Source organism: Ovis aries, chromosome 3, assembly GCF_016772045.2.
Source record: "Ovis aries strain OAR_USU_Benz2616 breed Rambouillet chromosome 3, ARS-UI_Ramb_v3.0, whole genome shotgun sequence".
NCBI lineage: Eukaryota > Metazoa > Chordata > Mammalia > Artiodactyla > Bovidae > Ovis > Ovis aries.
The window spans coordinates 99,309,532-99,331,193 of record NC_056056.1 but is presented as its reverse complement, the minus strand read 5'-3'; the positions used below and the strand labels follow the sequence as shown (position 1 = coordinate 99,331,193).

Here is a 21,662-nt window from a genome sequence, read left to right as displayed (position 1 = left end):
AAGAGTCAGATGCGACTGAACGACTGAACTGTACTGACGCCTTCCTGTAGTTTCCACTCGTGTCTGTGGTTGCCTTCAGTAACGCCACAAATTAAATCTGGTCCCTTCTGCAAATGACAGCTCCTTCAAGTGTCTGAAAACAGGTGGCTTATCCATTCTTCTTATTCTTTCCCAGGAAGCTGTAAACTCCTAGATTGACTCATCCAACAAGGTGGTGGGCTCACAGTTTCTAGAGCTCATTTGCTTTAGCAGCATTTTCCCTTTTCTCTCCAACTGTCCACGTATATAGCTTTATTCCATGCATGCATTGTGAATGTACAAATTACCACAAGCTTCCTGTCTTCAAACAACATAAATGTATTGTACAGTTTTAGAGGTCAAAAGTCTAAGATGGTTTCCCTGGGCTAAGTTCCAGGTTTCGGTAGGATTGTGTTCATTCTTGAGGCTCTGCAGGAGAATCAGTACCTTGCCTTCCCCAGCTTCTAGAGGCACCTTCATCCTTGGCACACGCCCCTTGACAGTGCCTTGCACCCAGTAAATCTATTTTGAGGCATTGAGGGCAGAGAGAAGGGAGAACATAAAGACAATTCCCAGTGAGTCTGCGTCTTCTAAGTCTGGAGGTTTCATTGTCTTCCTGCATTTTCTGGCTTTTAGCTGTGCTGGGCAGAAGTCATAGGTGGAACTGAGGGGAGACCAAGTTCAGTAAGCTCTCTCCAGCTAGGTGAGCTTTCAGTTGATGGAAAGTGAAAGGGCAACCAGTATTCCCTGCCTCCCTTATCTAATGAAAATACAATAAAGTAATAAATGTAAAGTGATGTTTGTTACCTGCAATAATAAGTATATTACAACAGATATTGTAATACATCTGTCTTAGCAAAGCTCCCTGCAACACTAATGCATTTTTCTTTTCTTTATTCACTTTCAGACCACAGTAAGATAATTCCAGCTCTTCTTGGACCAAAGATCGATGAAGTTAAAGTGGAACTAGGTATATTTTGACCAATATATATTTTGGGTTTATGAACGGGGGGCATAATTGAGTCTTTCAAGGCTAAATCTGGTTTTTTATTGATCAACATTGTGTTTGTAACACATATCATGTTTACTGAACAATATTACAGAAGCAGGAAAGCCTTGTCATTGTTTGAATGTTGCCCTTTTTAGTGATAGTTAAAATTAGCAATGTGTTCAAATGATTATGGAAGTGCCTATGGTTTGCAGACCCATGGTTTTAGTCACTTTCTATGTGGCTTTTCTATAACAGTAACTGTTGTTTAGTCACTAAGTCATGTCTGACTCTTTGCGACCCCCTGGACTGTAGACCTCTAGGCTCCTCTGTCCATGGGATTTTCCAGGCCAGAATACTAGAGTGGGTTGCCATTTCCTTCTCCAAATAGTAACTGTGGTCCTTTTTAAATATGAAAACTCAGTGGGAATTCTCTAGAGAAATTATTCAAACTTACTGTATGGTTTGAATATTTGATTAAGGGATTCACTTTGAATCAGTGGACTGACTTGACTGTTGTTTTTGCTATTCAGTTGCTGAGTTGTGTTGGGTTCTTTTGTGACCCTGCGGACTGTAGCCTGCCAGGCGCCTCTGTCCATGTACTTCTCCAGGCAAGAAGACTGGAGTGTGTAGCCATTCGCTCACCAGGGGATCTCCTGAGCCAGGGATTGAACTTGTATCTCCTGCATTGGCAGGGAGCTTCTTTACGCCTAAGCCACCAGGGAAGCCCCAGTTCACCCTGGAAGAACTTGATTCCTCACTGTACTTTCTGTCCAACTGTTTCTCTTGGTTTCCCCTGCACTTTGACAACTTTAATTTTTAGCTAATTTAATTTTTTGTCTTTTATCCATTTTGTTTTTCTAGACGTTACAGTGGATGTTTTGGCCTGACACTACTTATTAGACTGTTGGTTGAAAAGAAAGTCCACTGGCCTTCCTAAGTTTTAATAATTGATTTCAACATAAATATTTGAATAAAGGCCAATTCATAGTTTGGTGATGACTTGTAATCACAACCTAATTTCTCTGCTTTATAAGTTTTTTTTTATGAAAATAAGGCATATTTTTCCTAGATGCAGCACTATATTAGCATTATATGTTACATTAATATACATTGGCTTTATTAATTTTAGCCTTTGGGAAACTTGAGTTTCTAAAATCAGAATGTTGGTTGTCAACTTTTACCTAGGAAAAGATATACAGCTCAACTGCTCTGCTTTGCTGAATGAAAAGGATGTAATTTACTGGCACACCCCGGGAAACAATAAAAGTGATCCTAATGTACATGAAGGGAATATGACGAGAATTAGGTATGGATATGTGATATATTGTTGTTGTTCAGCTACTAAGTCGTGTCTGAGTGTTTTGCAACTCCATGGGCTGTAGCGTGCCAGACTCCTCTGTCCATGGGATTTCCCAGGCAAGAATACTGGAGTGAGATGCCATTTCCTAATTTAGGAGATCTTCCCAGACCAAGAATCAAACCCACATCTCCTGCACTGGCAGGTGGGATCTTTACCACCGAGCCACCAGGAAAGCCCCTGTATCATATATATATATATATATATATATATATATATATATGATCAAAACACCAGACTCCTGAAAGACTGATAAGATGCTTGAGATGAATTAACTTATTATAATTATAACTGACATAGTTTATAATTATAATTCTCATATCTAAGCTGATGAATGATGCAGAAATTTATTGCTGAGATCTAAATTAGAAAGAGAAGGTCGAGACTTCCCTGGCAGTCCAGTGGTCCAGTCTGCGTGCTTCTAATGTAGGAGGTGCGGGTTCGTTCCCTGATCAGGGAGCTAAGATCCTGCATGACATGTGGTGTAGTTAAAAGAGAAAAAGAAGGTCAGTGAGGCTTATTAGCACTGCCTTACAGAAGTAGCTTTTGGTGAGTCAGGATCTGATGGGGGTGAAGACTTTACCTTAAGCATCTTATGAAAGAGTGATTAACTAGGCCACCGTCATATGAACTTTGAACATCGTGTTAGATGCTTTGATTTTACGAATGTGCCAGAGAAAAGACCAGATCAGGAGACTGGGACATGTCAAGTCACTCTGGGCCCCTTGAGCGCGCTCCGGACCCTTAGTGCATGCCTGGCTGTGTCGCCTACGTGTCACCGTGGGGCCAGCTGGGTGTCCATAGGTGACACAGCCCGTCATCAGCACCTCTCTCCGAGAATCCTGGGACGCCCCTGGCCACAGGCAGGCCAGCTATTAATACCACTTCCTCTCCAGATCTGCCCCCGTACTTTCCCCTGTGCACACTTTTCTTTGTTCTCTTGTTGGAAATTATGGAAACGAGAACTAAAAATTGCGAAGATGGAGAGAGCCATTTGAAGACAGTTTTTTGGAGATATCTTCACTGGGTGTGAGGAATGCTGACATAGACACTGCCTCCTGCTCTTTGGGGATAGTTCAGAGCTGCCATTCCTTATAGTGATTATCTTTTTTTTTTTAGGGTAGTCCAACTTATCAATTATATTTGCTTTTTAAAAATTTTTATTGGAGTGTAGTTGCTTTACAATGCTGTAAGTTTCTACTGTACAACAAGCCGAATCAGCTATATATATATATGCATATGATTATCTCTCTTAAAGGTGAGAATTAAGGAAGTTTCTTAAGTCCAGGAGGTCTCCAGAGATTGTCGGCTGTAAATGATGACTCGAGAAAACACTGATTTAAATGACTCATCACCTACCCCACGACATTTGCTGTTGGTCGATTGACGTTGACCATGGTAACTGTGGCAGCCTTTTCCTGTCAGTGTCCATTAATGGAAATTAGAAGCGTGATAAGAGCAGGTAGAATAAAACCCAACAGGGTGGTTAGGTATAAATTCCTAGGAGGCAGCGTTAGTGCAAAAAGCTCCAAATGACATATAGTTCAATACTTAAATATCCTGTATTAAAGAACATGAGTTGGAGTAAACTCTGGGAGATGGTGGAGGACAGGGAAGCCTGGTGGGCTGCGGGCCTGCTGTCCATGGGGTTGCAAAAGAGTTGGACCTGAGTGACTGGACAGCAGCAAGAAAGGAATGGTTATACTTTATGAAAACAAAGCACACGGAACCTATGACCATGTGTTCATTTTTGCCTGCACCTGCCTTTGTGGTATCTTAGTTCTCTGACCTAGAATCAAACCAGCACCTCCTAAAGTGCAAGTGCTAAATCTTAACCGCTGGACCGCCTGGGAAGTCCCTCTGTGGCCATTTAATGCTTCTGAACGGTTTGGAGTCATTACTGTCATTATTAAGTAAGTGTACACTCAGGTTTTAGTGAGTCATGGTCCTGAGGTGTCTGTCACCTTAGCTGCATTTTTTAGCTTTTTTTTACACACACACACGCACACACACACACACACATATATATGTTGTATATATATTCTCTGTCGTCTTGCTGGCAGCCCTCAATTCTTGCTGACACGTGTGTACAAGCTTCTTACAGTGCAGGGTCCATGCCCTCACCCAGAATCAGGTGTGCGCTTGCTGCTCATGCAGCTCTGGCTCAGCTGGACTATGTGGCCTTCCGGCTGCTGTGTCTTGTCCTCAGCATCCTTTCCCCCACTGGATTCCTGCATTTCCCTCTTCCCATGGTCTATCGCTCATCTCTGGAGGCACAGAAAACCAACTCACCAAACTTACAGAAATGAGGCTTAAACTCAGCTAAGCGCTAAAGCACCGCTGAATCTTTCCTTATAGTGGCTGCATGAACTTATGTCTGCTATTTTGGCTTCTTGGTAGCTTTTCTGTGTGTTGTTTGTGGATTTCACATTGATGTTGAAAGAAAGATGAAAGTGTTAGTCGCTCAGTTGTGTTTGACTCTTTGTGACCCCGTGGACTCTTTACACCAGGCTCCCCTGTCCATGGAATTCTCCCGGCAAGAATACTGAAGTGGGGTGCCATTTCCTTCTCCAGGGGATCTCCGCAACTCAGGAGGCAAACCGAGGTCCTCCCACATTGCAGGCAAATTCTTTACCATATGAGCCACCAGGGAAGCTATTTCTGGTTTGGTGACTTCAGTAGAGACTTTGGTTCTAAAATGAAACTGAGAGAGTTGGAGGCTGCAGTGGGTCTCCATCCAGCTGCTGGAGGCCTGGCAGGTGAATGACTATACCTGGGAGTGCTGGTTGACCCCAAGCCTATAGAACCTGCCATTGGCAAGAGGCAGATATCAAGAGCATTTGCCCTGTATCAAAGACAGGACATCTTGAGTCCTTTCATAAGAGAAAGACAGCTGACTGCACTGGTGGTCTTTGGTCCTTTTCTGACACTCTCTGAGCAGCTTGACTGGTATTTCTCATGTGCTTGGAGGATGTCTGAAAATAGTATTGTGTTTTAACTTACATGCGGAACAAAATAAGCATTATCATTAGGGCTGTGAGGACAAGGTTGACATGCATCTGTATCTGTACCAAGGATTCGCTGCCCATCACTGCTGGCAGAGACTTCACGGTGGGTGGGACAGAATAGTCAGGACAGGAGGAGTGGATGAAACACAGGCACACCTTGGAGCTACTGCGGGCTTGGTTCCAGACCACCGCCATAAAGCAAACACTGCAATAAAGCAGGTCCCATGAGTTTTTTGGTTTCCCAATGCACGTGAAATTATTTACACTATACTGTGCGCGTCCCCAGTGACTCAGTGGTAAAAAAGAGATGCGGGGATGCAGGTTTGATTCCTGGATTGGGAAGATCCCCTGGAGAAGGAAACGGCAACCCACTCCAATATTCTTACCTGGGAAACTGCATGGACAGAGGAACCTGGCAGACTACCGTCCATGGGGTCGCAAAAGAGTCAGACACAATTGAGTGACTGGGCATGTACTGTACTCTATTAAGTGTGTGATGGCATTAAATGTAAAAAACAATGTCCCTACCTCATTTAAAAGTACTTGATGGCTAAAATAAATGCCCAAACCATTATGATAGTAGCATCAAAGATCCCTGATCACAGATTCCCTAACAAATATAATGATAATGAAAAAATGTGAATTTATGAGAATTACCAAAATGCGACATAGAGACAGAAAGGGAGCAAATGCTGTTGGGAAAACGGCACCCAGAGACTTGCTTGATACACCTTGAATTTATAAAAAGTGCAGTATCTGCAAAGTGCAATAAAGCAAAGTTCAGTAAAATGAAGTATCCCTGTAATTGAGAGAGAAAATATTTTCTTGTATTTTCAACTGTCATCTTCCAGGCATTTTAGTTCTAGGCAGCACCTGCCCCAGATGGTCTCAGGAGGACTGACATTCCCAGGGAGCAGGCAGCTCACACTTGAACAGAACTCACCAGAAAGCGAAGATCACTGAAGTCCACAGAGCATTGCTTTTTACAGATGTATTTGTGCAAACAGATTCCTCTCTCATGGGTCATGTTGCTGGTAACGACACATAGCCTATTCTAAACCCTGTTCCTCTCTTACAGGACTTCAGAAGGCAAATGGCTTGCTTCCAGAATACTGAGGATTAAGAACATAAACACAAGAAATCTAAACTCTTCATACAATTGCACTGCGGCCAGTGAGGGCAGCACCGACACCAAAAGCTTCCTCTTGCTGCTAAAAGGTGTGAGAAATTTTATTTTTGGAAGTTGATGCAAACCTAGAATGCTGTAGCTGAGAGGCCTGTCATAGCTCATCGCTTCCTCACCTTACACACCAGGAACCAAGCTCCTGAGAGGTGAAGGGTTTGACTTTTCACAGGTGTTCGGTGGCAGTGCTGGTGCTCAGCCCCACTGCTGTCTCTCATAATGTTAAGCAATAAAGAGTGATCACCACGTGGGTCCAGTTAAGTAACTGTTTTCAGGGAAAAAGAAAATCTAGAAGGAAATGTACTAGCATGTTGGCAGTGGCCCTGGTCACACTGTGGAATGGTTATTAAAAATTATTCTGTTGGGATTTCCCTGCGGGTCTAGTCATTGGGACTCTGAACGTCCAACGCAGGGGGTGTGGGTTCAGTCCCAGCATAAGATTCCTCACGCTGTGTGGCCAAAAAATTAAAATTTTTTTAAAAAAAGTGTGCAACTTTAAAAGTTTTGAACAGATTTATTTAAAAAAAATTATTCTGTCCTTTTTACCTTTATGTGTTATATTGTCCGTAATGAGCATAAACTCAATCCATCTAGGAAAGGTAACTTTTTTTCTCAAAGGACATTTTCATATAAAAATATGCAAAAATTCTCAGAGCTGAGTGCCAGGTAATGTGTTCACTACTTATTTGTAATATTTAACCCACCTTCAAAACAGCAGCCCTGTATGTGAAGGAGAAAATATTACTAGCTTCACCACTGTCCTGTGCGTACAGATAACACACGGAGTTTAGGGTATCAGTGGCTTTCTCTAGGACACAGAATGGGTGACGGATCCAGGCTGAAGCCCACATGCCCTCGCCTGGGCACTCAATCTCTCAAGGTTACCAGGGAGTAAGGGGCGGGGGAGGGGCAAATCGGAAGTCGGGGATGGACATATGCGCACCGCTGTGTATAAAACAGATAACAAATAAGGATCTACTGTATAAGTCAGGGACCTCTACTCAGTATTCTGTAATGGTCTATGTAAGAAAAGAATCTGAAGAAGCGTGAATTTATGCATACATATAACAGATTCACTTTGCTGTGCGCCTGAGACTCGCGTAACAGTATAAATCAACCGCACTTCAATTAAAATAGAGTGTCCTTGGCAGAGACATGGGTGGGCCTAGAGAGTGTCATACAGAGTGAAGTCAGAAGGAGGAAAACGAATACCGTCTATGCATGGATATGTGCAATGTAGCAAAATGGCGTGGATGCTCCTACGTGCGGAGCGGAAATAGAGACGCAAACGTAGAGAACAAATGTACGGGCACCAAGGGGGAAATGGGGGGTTGAGATTGACACATGTAGACTAATGAGGTAGATGACTGATGAGTAGAGCACGGAGAACTCTGCTGGATGCTTTGCGGCGAGCTGAATCGGAAGGAAGCCCACACGGGAGGGGGTACATGTATATGTGTGGCCGATTCATTTGGCTGTACAGTAGAAACTAGCACCACATTGTAAATCAGCAAAAATTAATTAAAAATAAATAAAAATGAAAAGATTCCACGCCTTCACAATGTGTTCCCAGCCCACGAACTGAGCTTTCTGTGCGGGTCCTTCTGCGTTTCGCTTGGTGTCTCAGCATCCTAGAAATCTGACTTCCTCGGGTAGGAACAGACTCTCAGTCCACATCTCTGAATAATACCCTTGTATACATTTCTATGGAGCAGAAAGATCACCTCAGGAGACTAAGGGCAGGAGTTCAGAGTAACTGGATAGACAAGTCGATTTGTGTTAAAGGTAAAAAACTGACCACAGCAGTGTGACTGTCAAAAGACTCTGATGAAATTTCCCTGACTGATTTTTCCCATTTTCTTTTTCTTTCTAGAAGACACGGTTGACATCCCAGGCCACGTCTTCACTAGAGGAATGATCGTAGCTGTCGTGATCTCAGTGATGGTTGTCTGCCTGGTGACCGTGGGTGTCATTTATAGAGTTGACTTGGTTCTATTTTATAGACATTTCATGGGAAGAGACGAAACCTTAACAGGTAACGAATGTCATAATGCTGGGATCTTTTATCTTACAGTTTCATTAAGAAGCTGTGAACTAATCACCTTACGTTGATTATATTGTTGAGTTAATGGCAGTAGGGGAGAAGGCAATGGCACCCCACTCCAGTACTCTTGCCTGAAAAATCCCATGGACAGAGGAGCCTGGTGGGCTGCAGTCCATGGGGTCTCGAGGAGTCGGACACGACTGAGCGACTTCCCTTTCACTTTTCACTTTCATGCACTGGAGAAGGCAATGGCAACCCACTCCAGTGTTGTTGCCTGGAGAATCCCAGGGATGGGAGCCTGGTGGGCTGCCGTCTATGGGGTCGCACAGAGTCGGGCACGACTGCCGTGACTTAGCAGCAGCAGCAGCAGCAGCAGCAGCAGAGGCTTTCCATGAGAAAAGCTATCTGGCGGATCATCTGCTGTGGATGCTGTCGGCGCCGCTTTCTCTTGTGCTCACTTACCTGCTGCCGAAAATCATTCCCTGATCCTTTCATCCATGTGTACTGTGTTCTTCTAAATGTCCTGTGACGTGTTCTTGCCCAAGGACGGTGTGTCTGAATGTCATTGCTCACACACCATCTGGTGCCTTACGCAAAGTGCACACTCAATTAAAGTCATTTAAATTGAATTGTATCATGGTTCATTATTTAAACCCGGCAAAGGAGGCTGCATGATGGACTTGCAAGAACCTTGAACTCCATACCACATGACCTGAGTTCCAGTCCCCTAGATCTGCTATTTTTTTAATCTGCTCCTCCTTCTATCTGGGGACTGTGGTTTCTCAGTTTTCCTAATTTTGAAGGTGATTAGAAGTCCTCAAGATTCAAAATAGAGGGGCTTCCCTGGTGATCCTGTGGCTAAGACTCCACGTTCCCAGTGCAGGGGCCCCGGGTTTGATCCTGGGTCTGGGAACTATATTCCGCATGCTGCAGCTGAAAAAAGACATTCTGAAAGTCACTACTAAAAAAAAATCCCGCCTGCCACAGTGAAGATTCCGAGGGCTGCAAATAAGGCCCAGGGCAGCCAAATAAAGAGATAAAAATTTTTTTTTAAATTCAAAATAGTTACCAAATTAGAAAGATATGTGTATAATGCATCGCACTTGCTTTTGTATCTGTGTGTGTGTGTGTATGTGTGTGTATAGCACATATGTAGCTCAAAACACCAAAACTCTTAGAAATGATACATATATGTTCATTCAACGCCTGTTTCCCACCTCATCTCCTATTGGTAGTATATTCAAATGAATATTAATAATAGAGAATCATATTTCACTCCTGTTTGAAAGTCAGATCTTGCCATGCTCTACACCCTGTTCTGAACTTTGCTTTACTGTACCTTGGGTACCCTTCCATCTTAGTTTATAAAGCCTCTCGTTTTTTCGGATCGCACAATGTTTTATTTCTGTGGATGCACCTTTGTTTATTGAGTCACCACTTGATGGACACTCGGGTTTCTTACAGCCTTCCGTTATTGCAGAAGTGATGCAGTGGAGAACTTTGTATAGCCATCATTTCGCTTGTGTGCAGTGTAACTGAAGGGAAACTCCCTGAAGTACAATGAAATATAGATGTGGATACAGTTGGTTTGATGTATATTTGTGCGCTTAGTCGCTCAGTTGTGTCCAACTCTCTAGCCCCATGGACTGTAGCCCACCAGGCTCCTCTGTACATGGAATTTTCCAGGCAAGAATACTGGAGCCAGTTGCCATTTCCTACTCCAGGGGATCTTCCCAGGCCAGGAATCAAACCCACGTCTCTTGCGTCTCCTGCATTGGCAGGCAGATTCGTTTACCACTAAGTCACCTGGGAAGCCCAATGGAATCACTGGCTCTTACTTATACTGATAGAAGGCTGTATTTCACAACAACCTAAGAGTTATTCAAGGGACCCACTTACTGATTAAATTCAGAAGTAGCTCTGTTTCTGCCAACTTTTCTTGCCTTTGATATGAATGTGAATTCTGCAACTTTTACCAAATGTTCAGTCTTTCATACATGCTCTATCCTGCAAAGCAGTTGCTCTAAACCAACGATAAGTTCTGATTTGAATCGCTGAACCAGGGTGCAAGAGGCAGAACTGGAGAATCTTTTCCCAGAGACAGAAAGGGTTGTTTTGTGAGCCTGGATGCTGCTGAAGATATTGGGCTGGGTCGTTGAGCATAAGTGATAACTCAACATAAAGAACATGGACCAAGAATGCTTTTACCCTATTCTTTTGATATAAAGAAACCAATAATATTTAGCCTTCAACTCAGTAGCAAATTCATTCACCCCAATAATGTGCTCAAGCATAAATCTAATTCCTCTAGCATCGAACCAAATGTCATGGGGTAAGGTAGACCTTTTTATAGTTACTCCCCCTTCTTCCTCTACTGACCCCAACTAACATCATATCCATGGAGATCTCTGCTTACTCTTTGACCAGGTTTTTTTGTTTATTTGTTTGTTGTTTTGTTTTCATTGTCTTGTAGCTGCTAATACTATTTGTCAGCTTTTTCAAGTTGTTGCATGTGTCCGCTCTGTCTTCTCAAATAGATTGGATGAAAGCAGAAGAGAGAGCTGTGTATTATTTTTTCAGTCACCCAGTTAGTAGAACAGTCTTTATTGTTGGCTGACACAGTCCCCTTGAACACTGCTTTCCTATCCAGAATTAAATAGGAGCAGATGTTATCAATGAAAACCTATAATAGACCAGAAGCTTTTCTATTGCCGTCTAAAGCATCATAGACCATGTAGCGTGTGTTCCTATAGCATATGATTTCAGTCATCTCCCATCACTTCTTTCCATTCTCCAGGCTAAATACTCAGCTTTCTTTTTCTAAATTAATGAATTAATTTATTTTTATTTTACTTTACAATACTGTACTGGTTTTGCCTTACATCAACATGAGTCTGCCACGGGTATACACGTGTTCCCAATCCTGAAACCCCCTCCCTCCTCCCTCCCCATACCATCTCTCTGGGTCATCCCCGTGCACCAGCCCCAAGCATCCTATATCCTGCATTGAACCTAGACTGGCGATTCATTTCTTAAATTATATTATACATGTTTCAATGCCATTCTCCCAAATCATCCCACCCTCTCCCACTCCCGCAGAGTCCAAGAGACTGTTCTATACATCTGTGTCTCTTTTGTTGTCTCGCATACAGGGTTATCGTTACCATCTTTCCAAATTCCATATATATGTGTTAGTATACTGTACTGGTGTTTTTCTTTCTGGCTTACTTCACTCTGTATAATCGGCTCCAGTTTCATCCACCTCATTAGAACTGATTCAAATGTATTCTTTTTAATGGCTGAGTAATACTCCCTTGTGTATATGTACCACAGCTTTCTTACCCATTCATCTGCTGATGGACATCTAGGTTGCTTGTGTACCCCAATGTTCATCCCAGCACTGTTTATAATAGTCAGCTTCCTTTTTATTCTCACTTTCAGGGGGTGGTTTTGAGGGTAGATTCAGATGGCGGTAGAATTAAATGATATTAATAGCAGTAGAATAAGCCAAGCTAATATTTGCTTCCCGATCCTGGAAAGAGAGCATATTTGGGCTCCTTGACCTTCTGTTTTCTTTAAGCTCCTTTAGTGCCCTAACCTAAAGTCTGCACTCCTTTCAGTTATGGCTTTTGGGGGCCTGGTCTAGGACTTGAACTCTTCATCTGTCTTCACAGGTCTCTGTGTCAAGAGACCTTTTAGGTGTCAGGCAGTGGGACTCTTTAATGTACATGCTTGGGAAACATTTGCCAGTTGACTACTTGATTCCCATACAAGGTCTGAGTATGTTATTTTTTTGTTGGCCTATAATAATAACTGAGTGTATTCCTTGTTGTTGACCACTTCAAAAGTCAGAGATAAAGAGGAATGCATGAAAAACATGGAACCAAAGGATATTTGAGGGACCTTAGGCATTTCCTAATTTAAACATTCTTGTTTTATTTTATGATTTGTTTTCTATCAAAAACACTTTATTCTTTTATTTAATAGCTTCATCGAGGTATAATCAATATATGAAGAACTGCACAGACGTTTTGATTGGAGTATAATTGCTTAACAGTGCGTTAGTTTCTGCTGTACCACAAAGTGAATCAGCTATGTGTATACATATGCCCCTTCCCTCTTGGGCCGCCCTGCACCAGTGCGCCCCCCGCCCCAACACCCCACCCCTCTAGGTCATCACAGAGCACCAAGCTGGGCTCCCTGTGCTCTTCAGCAGCCTCCCACTAGCCATCTGGCTCACACACAGCGGTGTATGTGATTTAATGTCTACACTGTGTTGGACTGATGTGCTTGAATGTGAGGATGCTATATTTAACTTTTCTCTTTCAATGATTCCATTCCCACCTTCCAGGACTTTCACTCAAGTCTTTAGTTAATAAAGCCTTGTTTTCACACTAATGAAAAGGGTCAACCTTATCTCCTAGATGGAAAAACATATGACGCTTTCGTGTCCTACCTGAAAGAGTGTCAGCCTGAGCATGGAGAGGAGCACGCATTCGCTGTGGAGACTTTGCCCAGGGTGTTGGAGAAACATTTTGGGTATAAGTTATGCATATTTGAAAGAGATGTGGTTCCTGGAGGAGGTAAGAAAGGGAATACCAGACAGAAAACTAGTGGAAGGGGACTTCCCTGGCAATCCAGTGCTTAAAACTCCTAGCTTCCACTACAGGAGGTGTGAGTTCAATCCCTGGTCGGGGAACTAAGATCCCGCATGCTGTGAGGTGTGGCCAAATAGGTAAATACACATTAATAATAAATAAACATGGTACATCCAATTTTAAAAGGAGGCATTAAAAAATAAGGAAAATTAGTGAAGATGGTTTTTAAAAGATGAATAGCTTACCTTATAAAAGGCTCTCCTGTTTACTTAAAAATGAAAGAAAAGTGAAAGTCACTCAGTCATGTCCGACTCTTTGTGACCCCATGGACAGTCCAGTACATGGAATTCTCCAGGCCAGAATATTGGAGTGGGTAGCTGTTCCCCTGTAAACAGAAACTATGAGCAACCTGCACTCCTTCCAAGTGTGGCTTCTGGGGAGCCGGGTCCAGGACTTGAACTCTTCCTCTTGCTTCAGAGGTCTCTGACTCTGGAGAAAGGGAGCAAGTGCTCCATTTTCAGAACCAGGGCCAGAATTGCTATCACAAAGCATTTAATAGACCAGAGTGAGGACTTCCCTGGTGGCTCAGTGGTAAAGAATCTGCCGCCTGCCTGTCAGAAGATGTGGGTTCTAACCCTGGGTGGGGAAGATTCCCTGGAGGTGAAAATGGCAACCCACTCCAATATTCTTGCCTGGAGAATCCCATGGACAGAGGAGCCTGGTGGGTTATAGTCTATGGAGTCACAAATCATCAAACATGACTGAGCACAGGATGAGTCCCTCTTTTGATGGTATTTTGTATAGCAAAACCTAATTAAACTAATTTAATATGTGATTCTTTGGACTATAAATGCAGGTTAATTCTTACCAGAAAACGTTTCTTCTTTATCGTGTTGACATTGTGAGAAAATTAAAGTAGAAATTAGGAGTAATGGTAAAGGTTAAATAGAATGAGATTGATGGTTCGTACCATATTTTGATTGCAAAATTCAAGTTTTAAATTAATATATGAATGCAAATGGCTGTAACATGATACTGAAGTATATTATAGCTAAACTCCAAATTATTCTAGATGCTGGTGCCTCACAAATGACGCAACACCAATGTCTTGATAGTTGCCATCCCTCATTCATTCAGCATTTGCTGAGCACCATTCTTGTGCCAAATTCTAAGCTGGGCATTTAAGATAAGGCAGTAAATAAGAAACAGTTCTGGGGACTTCCCTGGTGGTCCAGTGGTTAAGACCTCACCTTCCAATACAGGGAGTGCAGATTCCATCCCTGGTTTGGGAGCTAATATCCCATGCAGCCAAAATGCAAAGCAAACAGAACAATCTTGTAACAAATTCAATAAAGACTTTTAAAAATGGTCCACATCAAAAAAAAGGCTTAGAAAAAGTATTTTTTTCCCTCCTAGGTTACAAATTAAGAAGGGAAAATGTTACAAATTAGAAAGAGAAAATATTTTTAAATTACAAATAACCTGTCTAAGGAATAATATACCAAATTGTCAGATGCACTCAACACTGTGATACTTTTGTGTGTCGCTTCTTTGCATCCAAGAAGACACGCTGTCACAAAGTATTTCTTCTTGACTTTGCATCCATTTTATTATTAATATATTTCCATTATTTTCTAGGAATCATTTAAAGAACAGGTTTCTTCTTCATTCTTAAATAAAAATAAAGAATGTTTGTATTGTTATTCAGTTACTTAGTCATGTCCATCTCTTTGGGACCCCATGAGCTGCAGCACAGCAGGCTTCTCTGTCTTCCTTCACTATCTCCCAGAGTTTGCTCAAACTCATGTCCAAACTCATGCCATCCAACCATCTCATCCTCTGTTGCACCCTTTTCCTCTTGCCCTCAATCTTTCCCAGCATCAGGGTCTTTTCCAATGAGCTGACTGAGTGGCCAAAGTATTTGGAGCTTCAGCTTTAGCGTCAGTCCTTCCAGTGAATATTCAGGGTTGATCTCCTTTAGAATTGACTGGTTTGATCTCCTTGCTGTCCAGGGGACTCTCAAGAGTCTTCTCCAGCACCACAGTGTGAAAGCATCAATTCATAACTAGTTTGGATCAGAACCTCAGTCTCAGAAGGGCTAGATCTAGAACAGAGGTTGGCAGTCTGTCAACCCCAGGGCAGCTCCAGTCTTTGAAGCAGCCTCATGCATTTGCTCCTGTGTTGTCTGTGGCTGCTTTTGAGCTACATCAGCAGAGCTGAATAGCTGTGACAAAGACAGTATGACCTGCCAAGGCTAAAATATTTACCATTTGGCCCTTTACAGAAAAGGTTTATCAACCTGTGGTCTAGAATAATGGCAATGTTGGCTCTTTTTTTTAATATTTCAATTAGAAGTTTAGCATGTTCTTCCACGCATTTAAAGAGGCAAGATGGTGTCATGATTAGGAATAGACACTCTGGAACCAGACCACTTGGGGTCAGATTCCAGTTCTGCCATTTACCAGCTGTGTGACTCTGGGCAAGTTACTTAACCACTCTGTGCTTTGGTTTCCTCCTCTGTAACATGAGGGTAATTACAGTACTTTCTTCATAGGATCATTGTGCTGATTAAAGGAGTTCATATACGTAACATGTTTAGAAGACGGTATGGCACAGAGTTGGAAAAAGAAATAACAACCCACTCCATTATTCTTGCTTGGGAAGCCCCGTGGATAGAGGAGCCTGGTGGGCTACACCCATGGGGTCTCAGAGTTGGATGTTACCGCGCACAGAGTTAGGCTAAGGAGGTATTCATTATCATCTTTGTGCAGTTGATTGCTTCTTTTAATAGGCACGTGGGCTTCCCTGGCAGTGGTTAAGATTCCTAGCTTCCAATGGAGGGCGTTTGAGTTCTATCCCTGGGCAGGGAACTAAGATCCCACATGCCTCACAGCCAAAAAAAAAAAAAAAAAAAAAAAATTAGTTAAAAAAAATAGGCATATGAAACTGAGAATGACTTACTTCAAACTTTATTAGTGAAGCTGAGTTAAATAATACAAAATAGGACTGTGCAACATGATTTTTATCTCATGTCCACCCTTTTGGTTTTCTTAAATTAACCTGCCACCTCTTGTATTTTCAGCTGCTGTTGATGAAATCCATTCATTGATAGAGAAAAGCCGAAGGCTGATCATTGTTCTCAGTAAAAGTTATATGTCTAGCGAAGTCAGGTATGAACTTGAAAGTGGACTCCATGAAGCGCTGGTGGAAAGGAAAATTAAAATCATCTTAATTGAATTTACACCTGTCGGAGACTTCAGCTTTTTGCCTCAATCACTGAAGCTTTTGAAATCCCACAGAGTTCTGAAGTGGAAGGCAGATAAGTCTCTGTCTTATAACTCGAGGTTCTGGAAGAATCTTATTTATCTGATGCCTGCAAAAGCAGTCAAACCCTGCAGAGACGAGTCAGAAGTCTTGCCTGTTCTTTTGAAGACCTAATCTTCAGAAAAGCCGAGCGGAAGAAAGAGCTCTTGACAGTCTGATGACTGAGTGTCTGAGCCTGTGGATAACAGAGGGCATTATTCAAATATTTAACTCTACTCCGTGAACATCTTACTCACAGACTGAAGATGAACTTGGCATTTAGGGTGCCGGGGATAAGACTACACATTCATCTATGGCCGTGGACTTCCACTGTGTGTGTACCTAGTTGCTCAGTCACATCTGACTCTTTCTGACCCCATGGACTGTAACCCACCAGGCTCCTCTGTCCATGGGGATTCTCTAGGCAAGAATATGGAGTGGGGTGCCATGCCCTCCTCCAGGGGGTCTTCCCAACCCAGGGATCGAACCCAGGTCTCCCACATTGCTTGCATATTGTTTACCATCTGAACCACCAGTGAAGCCCAAGAATACTGGAGTGGGTATCCTATCCCTTCTCCAAGGGGACTTCCCAACCCAGGAATCAAACCAAATCTCTTATAGGCTGATTCTTTACCAACTGAGCTACCAGGGACGTCCCTGAGCTCCCAGAAGTTCCTCCCAGAGGAACGCAACAGAAATGTGTCCCCTTTCTCTCCTTCTATGACTGGATGCAAGCAGTCTGCTCAGTCACATAGTCAGCAACGGTGAGGTTGGATGTTGTTCAGTCGCTCATTTGTGTCCGGTTCTTTGTGACCCCATGGACTGTAGCCCACTAAGCCTCCCTGTCCTTCACTATCTCCCGGAGTTTGCTCAAACTCATGTCCATTGGATCAATGATGCTATCCAACCATCTCATCCTCTGATGTGAGGCTGGACACGGCACAAATAACTTAAGGGCAGGCTTTAAGAGCTTTTTAATGCTAAAGGTTGAGCTAAAGGATTTTAAGTTTACCTTGCGGTATTGTCTATGCCGTGGGTGACACAGGAACTGGAATGGTGTCTCCAAGCTCTCGCGAGAACTGCCTACCTCCACACACCTCAGTGCCTGGGACTGGCTGGGGATGGGGCTGCAGGGCTGTGTGCAGGGCGGGGTGTGAGGTTTGAGCTATTGTATCAATCTCAGGGCATCTTTAATTATCCTTGCTACAGCTGCAGGCCTACTGTTCTTGAAATCCCACTAAGATGCTACAGAGGGCTTGCTTAATTGGACCTATTTGTGGAAACTTCTTAAAAGGAACTGCAAACAACCTTTTATCTTTCATGCCAGACACAAATCATTTTCTGTTTTTTTTTTTTAAACAGTCTCAGACATTTATTGATTTTGAATGTTTAGACATGGGATAGAGACCAGATCAAATTAGTTATTCAGCAGCCAAATAATTGATGGTTACTTGCTCGATTTTTTTTTTTTGAACCTTTTATATTGGGATATAGCTGGTTAACAATGTTGTGATAGATTCAGGTGGACAGCAAAAGGACTCAGCCATACATACACACATATCCATTCTCCCCTAAACTCACCTCCCATCCAGGCTAACATAACACATAATGGTACATAACATTGAGCAGAGTTTGCTGTGCTGTCCAAGAGGACCTTGTTGATTATGCATTTTAAATATACTTGCTTGATTTTTAAAAGGTTACAAATTTCAAATGCCCCTCAGCTCAGCAGTAAAATAAATCAGCCTACCAATTTATTTGATCGGAGAAGGCAATGGCAACCCACTCCAGTACTCTTGCCTGGGAAATCTCATGGATGGAGGAGCTTGGTAGGCTACAGTCCATGGGGTCGCCAAGAGTAGGACACGACTGAGCAACTTCACTTTCACTTTTCATTTCCCTGCACTGGAGAAGGAGATGGCAACCCACTCCAGTATGCTTGCCTGGAAAATCCCAGGGACGGGAGCCTGGTGGGCCGCCGTCTATGGGGTCACACAGAGTCGGACACGACTGAAGTGACTTAGCAGCAGCAGCAGCAGGATCAAACCTGCCAAGGGAGACGCAGGTTCCTTCCCTGGGTCGGGAAGATCCCCTGGAGAAAGAAATGGCAACCCACTCCAGTATTCTTGCTGGGAAATCCCATGAACAGAGGAGCCCAGTGGGCTACATTCCGTGGGGTCTCAAAGAGACAAGACTGAGCACAGAGGCGCAGGCATCGGATGGAGGGACAAGACACGGGGGTGTGCAGCCAAGACTCCTGAACTGGACCCCGGGCTTTCTATTACCATGACCTCTGGTGTCTCCTCTGACTCACCTGTGATGAGTTTTCCTCATCAGTAAAATTAGAATTTATAAGAATTGTACAGGGGGGCTAAATGAATAAATATCAATGAAACACTTACATCAGTTATTGGCACAGAATTAACGCTCTGTAAGTGTTGGCCCTGCCACTTTCGTTATTATTAATTGTTGCTTTTCAGTTGCTAAGTTGTGTCTGACTCTCTGCAACCCCATGGACTGCAGCTTGCCAGGCTTCCTGTTCCTCACTGTCTCCCCAAGTTTGCTCAGATTCAGATACATCGAGTCAGTGACTTGAGGATATTCGTTTATTCAGAGAAGCATAGACGAGAAGTATATCTATACGATAAGCTTCATTGGAAAGGATATTTCTTCACTGGACTTGTGCAACTTTCAGTGTCTAAATACATGTATCTGCCTCCTTAAAGTGAACCCAGTACTCTGGGCCTTCCTGACGGCCTTAGTGGTAATGGCTGGACCTGAAAATCAGTGAGAGAGTGAGAGCTACCAGCCTTACAGACAAAGGAAAGAGCTGGGTAAGCTTGGAAGCCTAGTTGGATATACGGGTACAGTGTGACAATTCCCCCCAAATTTAAAGCAGATACTGTTTAAAACAGCTGTGGTACTACTGTATATAAAATAGATAATCAGCTAAGACCTACAGTACAGTCCGGGAAACTCTACTCAATATCCTGAATGACCTATGTGGGAGACGAATCTGAATGGATATATGGATGTGGATACATGAATCACTTTGCTGTACATTGAAACTAACACAACATTGTAAGTCAATGATACTCCAACAGAAAAGAAAACATTAAAAAAATTAAAGGCAACTTAAAAAATTAAATAGAACAGCTGTGGTAGATACTACTGAAAATCAAAAATAAGATTTTCAGTATAAGAAAGTGATCTAACTGTTGTAGCACTTACAACTTTGTATGCCAGTTGTATGGTTAAAAAAGTAAAAGGATTTAATTACTAAGAAGATTTATATGTGAAAATATACCGTCATGAGAAATTTTATTCCTATCATCGTCTCTAACAGAATGATTTGCTTTCTCATTATGTTTCTTTAAATACATTAAGTGGATTTTGTAGTAAATGTGTTAAATGTATATATTAAATATGTGCTTTAAAACACATTAATGGATCGTTGATGTCGTGCTTCTATTTTTGAAAAATCTCAACATCTTTTTCACTTATTTTAAAATTTCAGGGACTTCTCTGGTGGTCCAGCAGCTAGGACTTTGGCTTGCAATGCAAGGAGTTCGAGTTTAATTCCTGATCAGGGAGTTAAGATCCTGTATATCTCTCAGCCAAGAAGTCAAACATAAAACAGAAACAATATTGTAACAAATTCAATAGACTTTTAAAAAATGCCAACCCCTCATTCTCAATGTGGATTCCCACCTCTTTGATAAGATACAGGTCATTCACAATGAACGCTTACATCTGTCTTTTTTTATGTCAAATTACTTTGTACCTACCTTCTTAGTTTCACCTTCCATCCAGGAGCCAAAACTGAGCTTACTGTCACAAGGCCACCCAATGCCCAGCAGGAATATCAGGTTTTGCACATGCCAGTTAATTTAAGTGCATATTTTAAAATATAAGTGCATGGTGCACTGGGATAACCCAGAGGGATGGTATGGGGAGGGAGGTGGGAGGGGGGTTCAGGAGTAGGAACTAACGTACACCCGTGGAGGATTCATGTTGATGTATGGCAAAACCAATGCAGTATTGTAAAATAAAAAAATAAAATAAAATAATAAAAATAAATAAATAAAATGTAAGTGCAAACATTTCCAACCAGGACCAATAAGTAGGTCTGATAAAATAATGTCATTCTCTTTTATGACTTCATACATCCTTACATATGGAGTCCATCTCAGAAAATGAGAGATGAGTCAGCCACCGAAGATGTACAAAGAAACACTCCATGTGTGTCCATTATGTGCTGGAAGTATTTACTAAATTATTCTGATATTCTCTCAGAGCAGGTGGTGGTTTAGTCACTAAGTCATGCCCGACTCTTTGTGACCCCCTGTTAGCCCACCAGGCTCCTCTGCCCACGGGATTCTCCAGGCAAGAATACTGGAGTGGGTTGACATTTCTTTCTCTTTGCCATTTTCTTCTCCACTCTGAGAGCAGAGAGCGACCTTATTACCCAATATTCTAAAGCCTGGAACATGAGACACGACCAATCCAGGGACCAATCCTGCGCATACAGGTGGCTAGTGTGACAGGCTGGAGCAGAGACAGTACCCAGCCTTCTCTTTGGAATCACCCGTTGCACAGCGAGACTTGGGGAAGCTGTGGGCACTTCTCGGGGAGATATGTTGCACCAGAGGGTCTAGAGAGTCTTGCAGAGAAGAAGCAGGGCTGCTTAGGACTGGCTCATGCTACACAAGCGAAGTCACTTCAGTCGTGTCTGACTCTGTGCCACCACAGGGCCTGCAGCCCGCCAGGCTTCTCCGTCCATGGGATTCTCCAGGCAAGAGTACTGGAGTGGGGTGCCATTTCCTCTTTCCAAGGTATGGCTCAGAGGGGGACAAAAGAGTACAAGGGTTCTTCTAGGCTACTCGGGTAGGGATGGAGGGCAATAGCACCCAAGTTCTCCACAGGATGGGAATGTGCACTCGACCCTGGTACCTGCTGAGATACAGGGAGTCAGACCCCTGATACTAGGAGCGCATCCAATATGGATGCTAGCGGTTGACCAGCTGGCTGCAGAGGACTGTCAGCCGGGCATAGAGGGGGTGAGCTCCCTGCAGCCATCATCAGCATGCTTGTCTGAACGAGAAACCAGCACAATCGAGCTGAATCGCAGCTTTAAATGCTCAGGGGAAATAGCTCATC

At 42.9% G+C, this 21,662-nt stretch overlaps 1 protein-coding gene across 2 annotated transcripts in view; it reads left to right on the top strand.

Annotated features, from left to right (window-relative positions):
* Positions 1-19,945, top strand: part of IL18R1 (interleukin 18 receptor 1) — a 36,708-nt gene extending 16,763 nt beyond the window's left edge. For both annotated transcript variants that reach the window (XM_012173705.4, XM_042246361.2), the window contains 6 exons: positions 926-988; positions 2,195-2,315; positions 6,453-6,592; positions 8,431-8,592; positions 13,026-13,184; positions 16,282-19,945. In XM_012173705.4, the coding sequence (XP_012029095.2) occupies positions 926-988; positions 2,195-2,315; positions 6,453-6,592; positions 8,431-8,592; positions 13,026-13,184; positions 16,282-16,637 (1,001 nt within the window). In that variant the 3' untranslated portion in view covers positions 16,638-19,945. The remainder of the gene's footprint in view (positions 1-925; positions 989-2,194; positions 2,316-6,452; positions 6,593-8,430; positions 8,593-13,025; positions 13,185-16,281) is intronic.
* Positions 19,946-21,662: the final 1,717 nt, after the last annotated feature.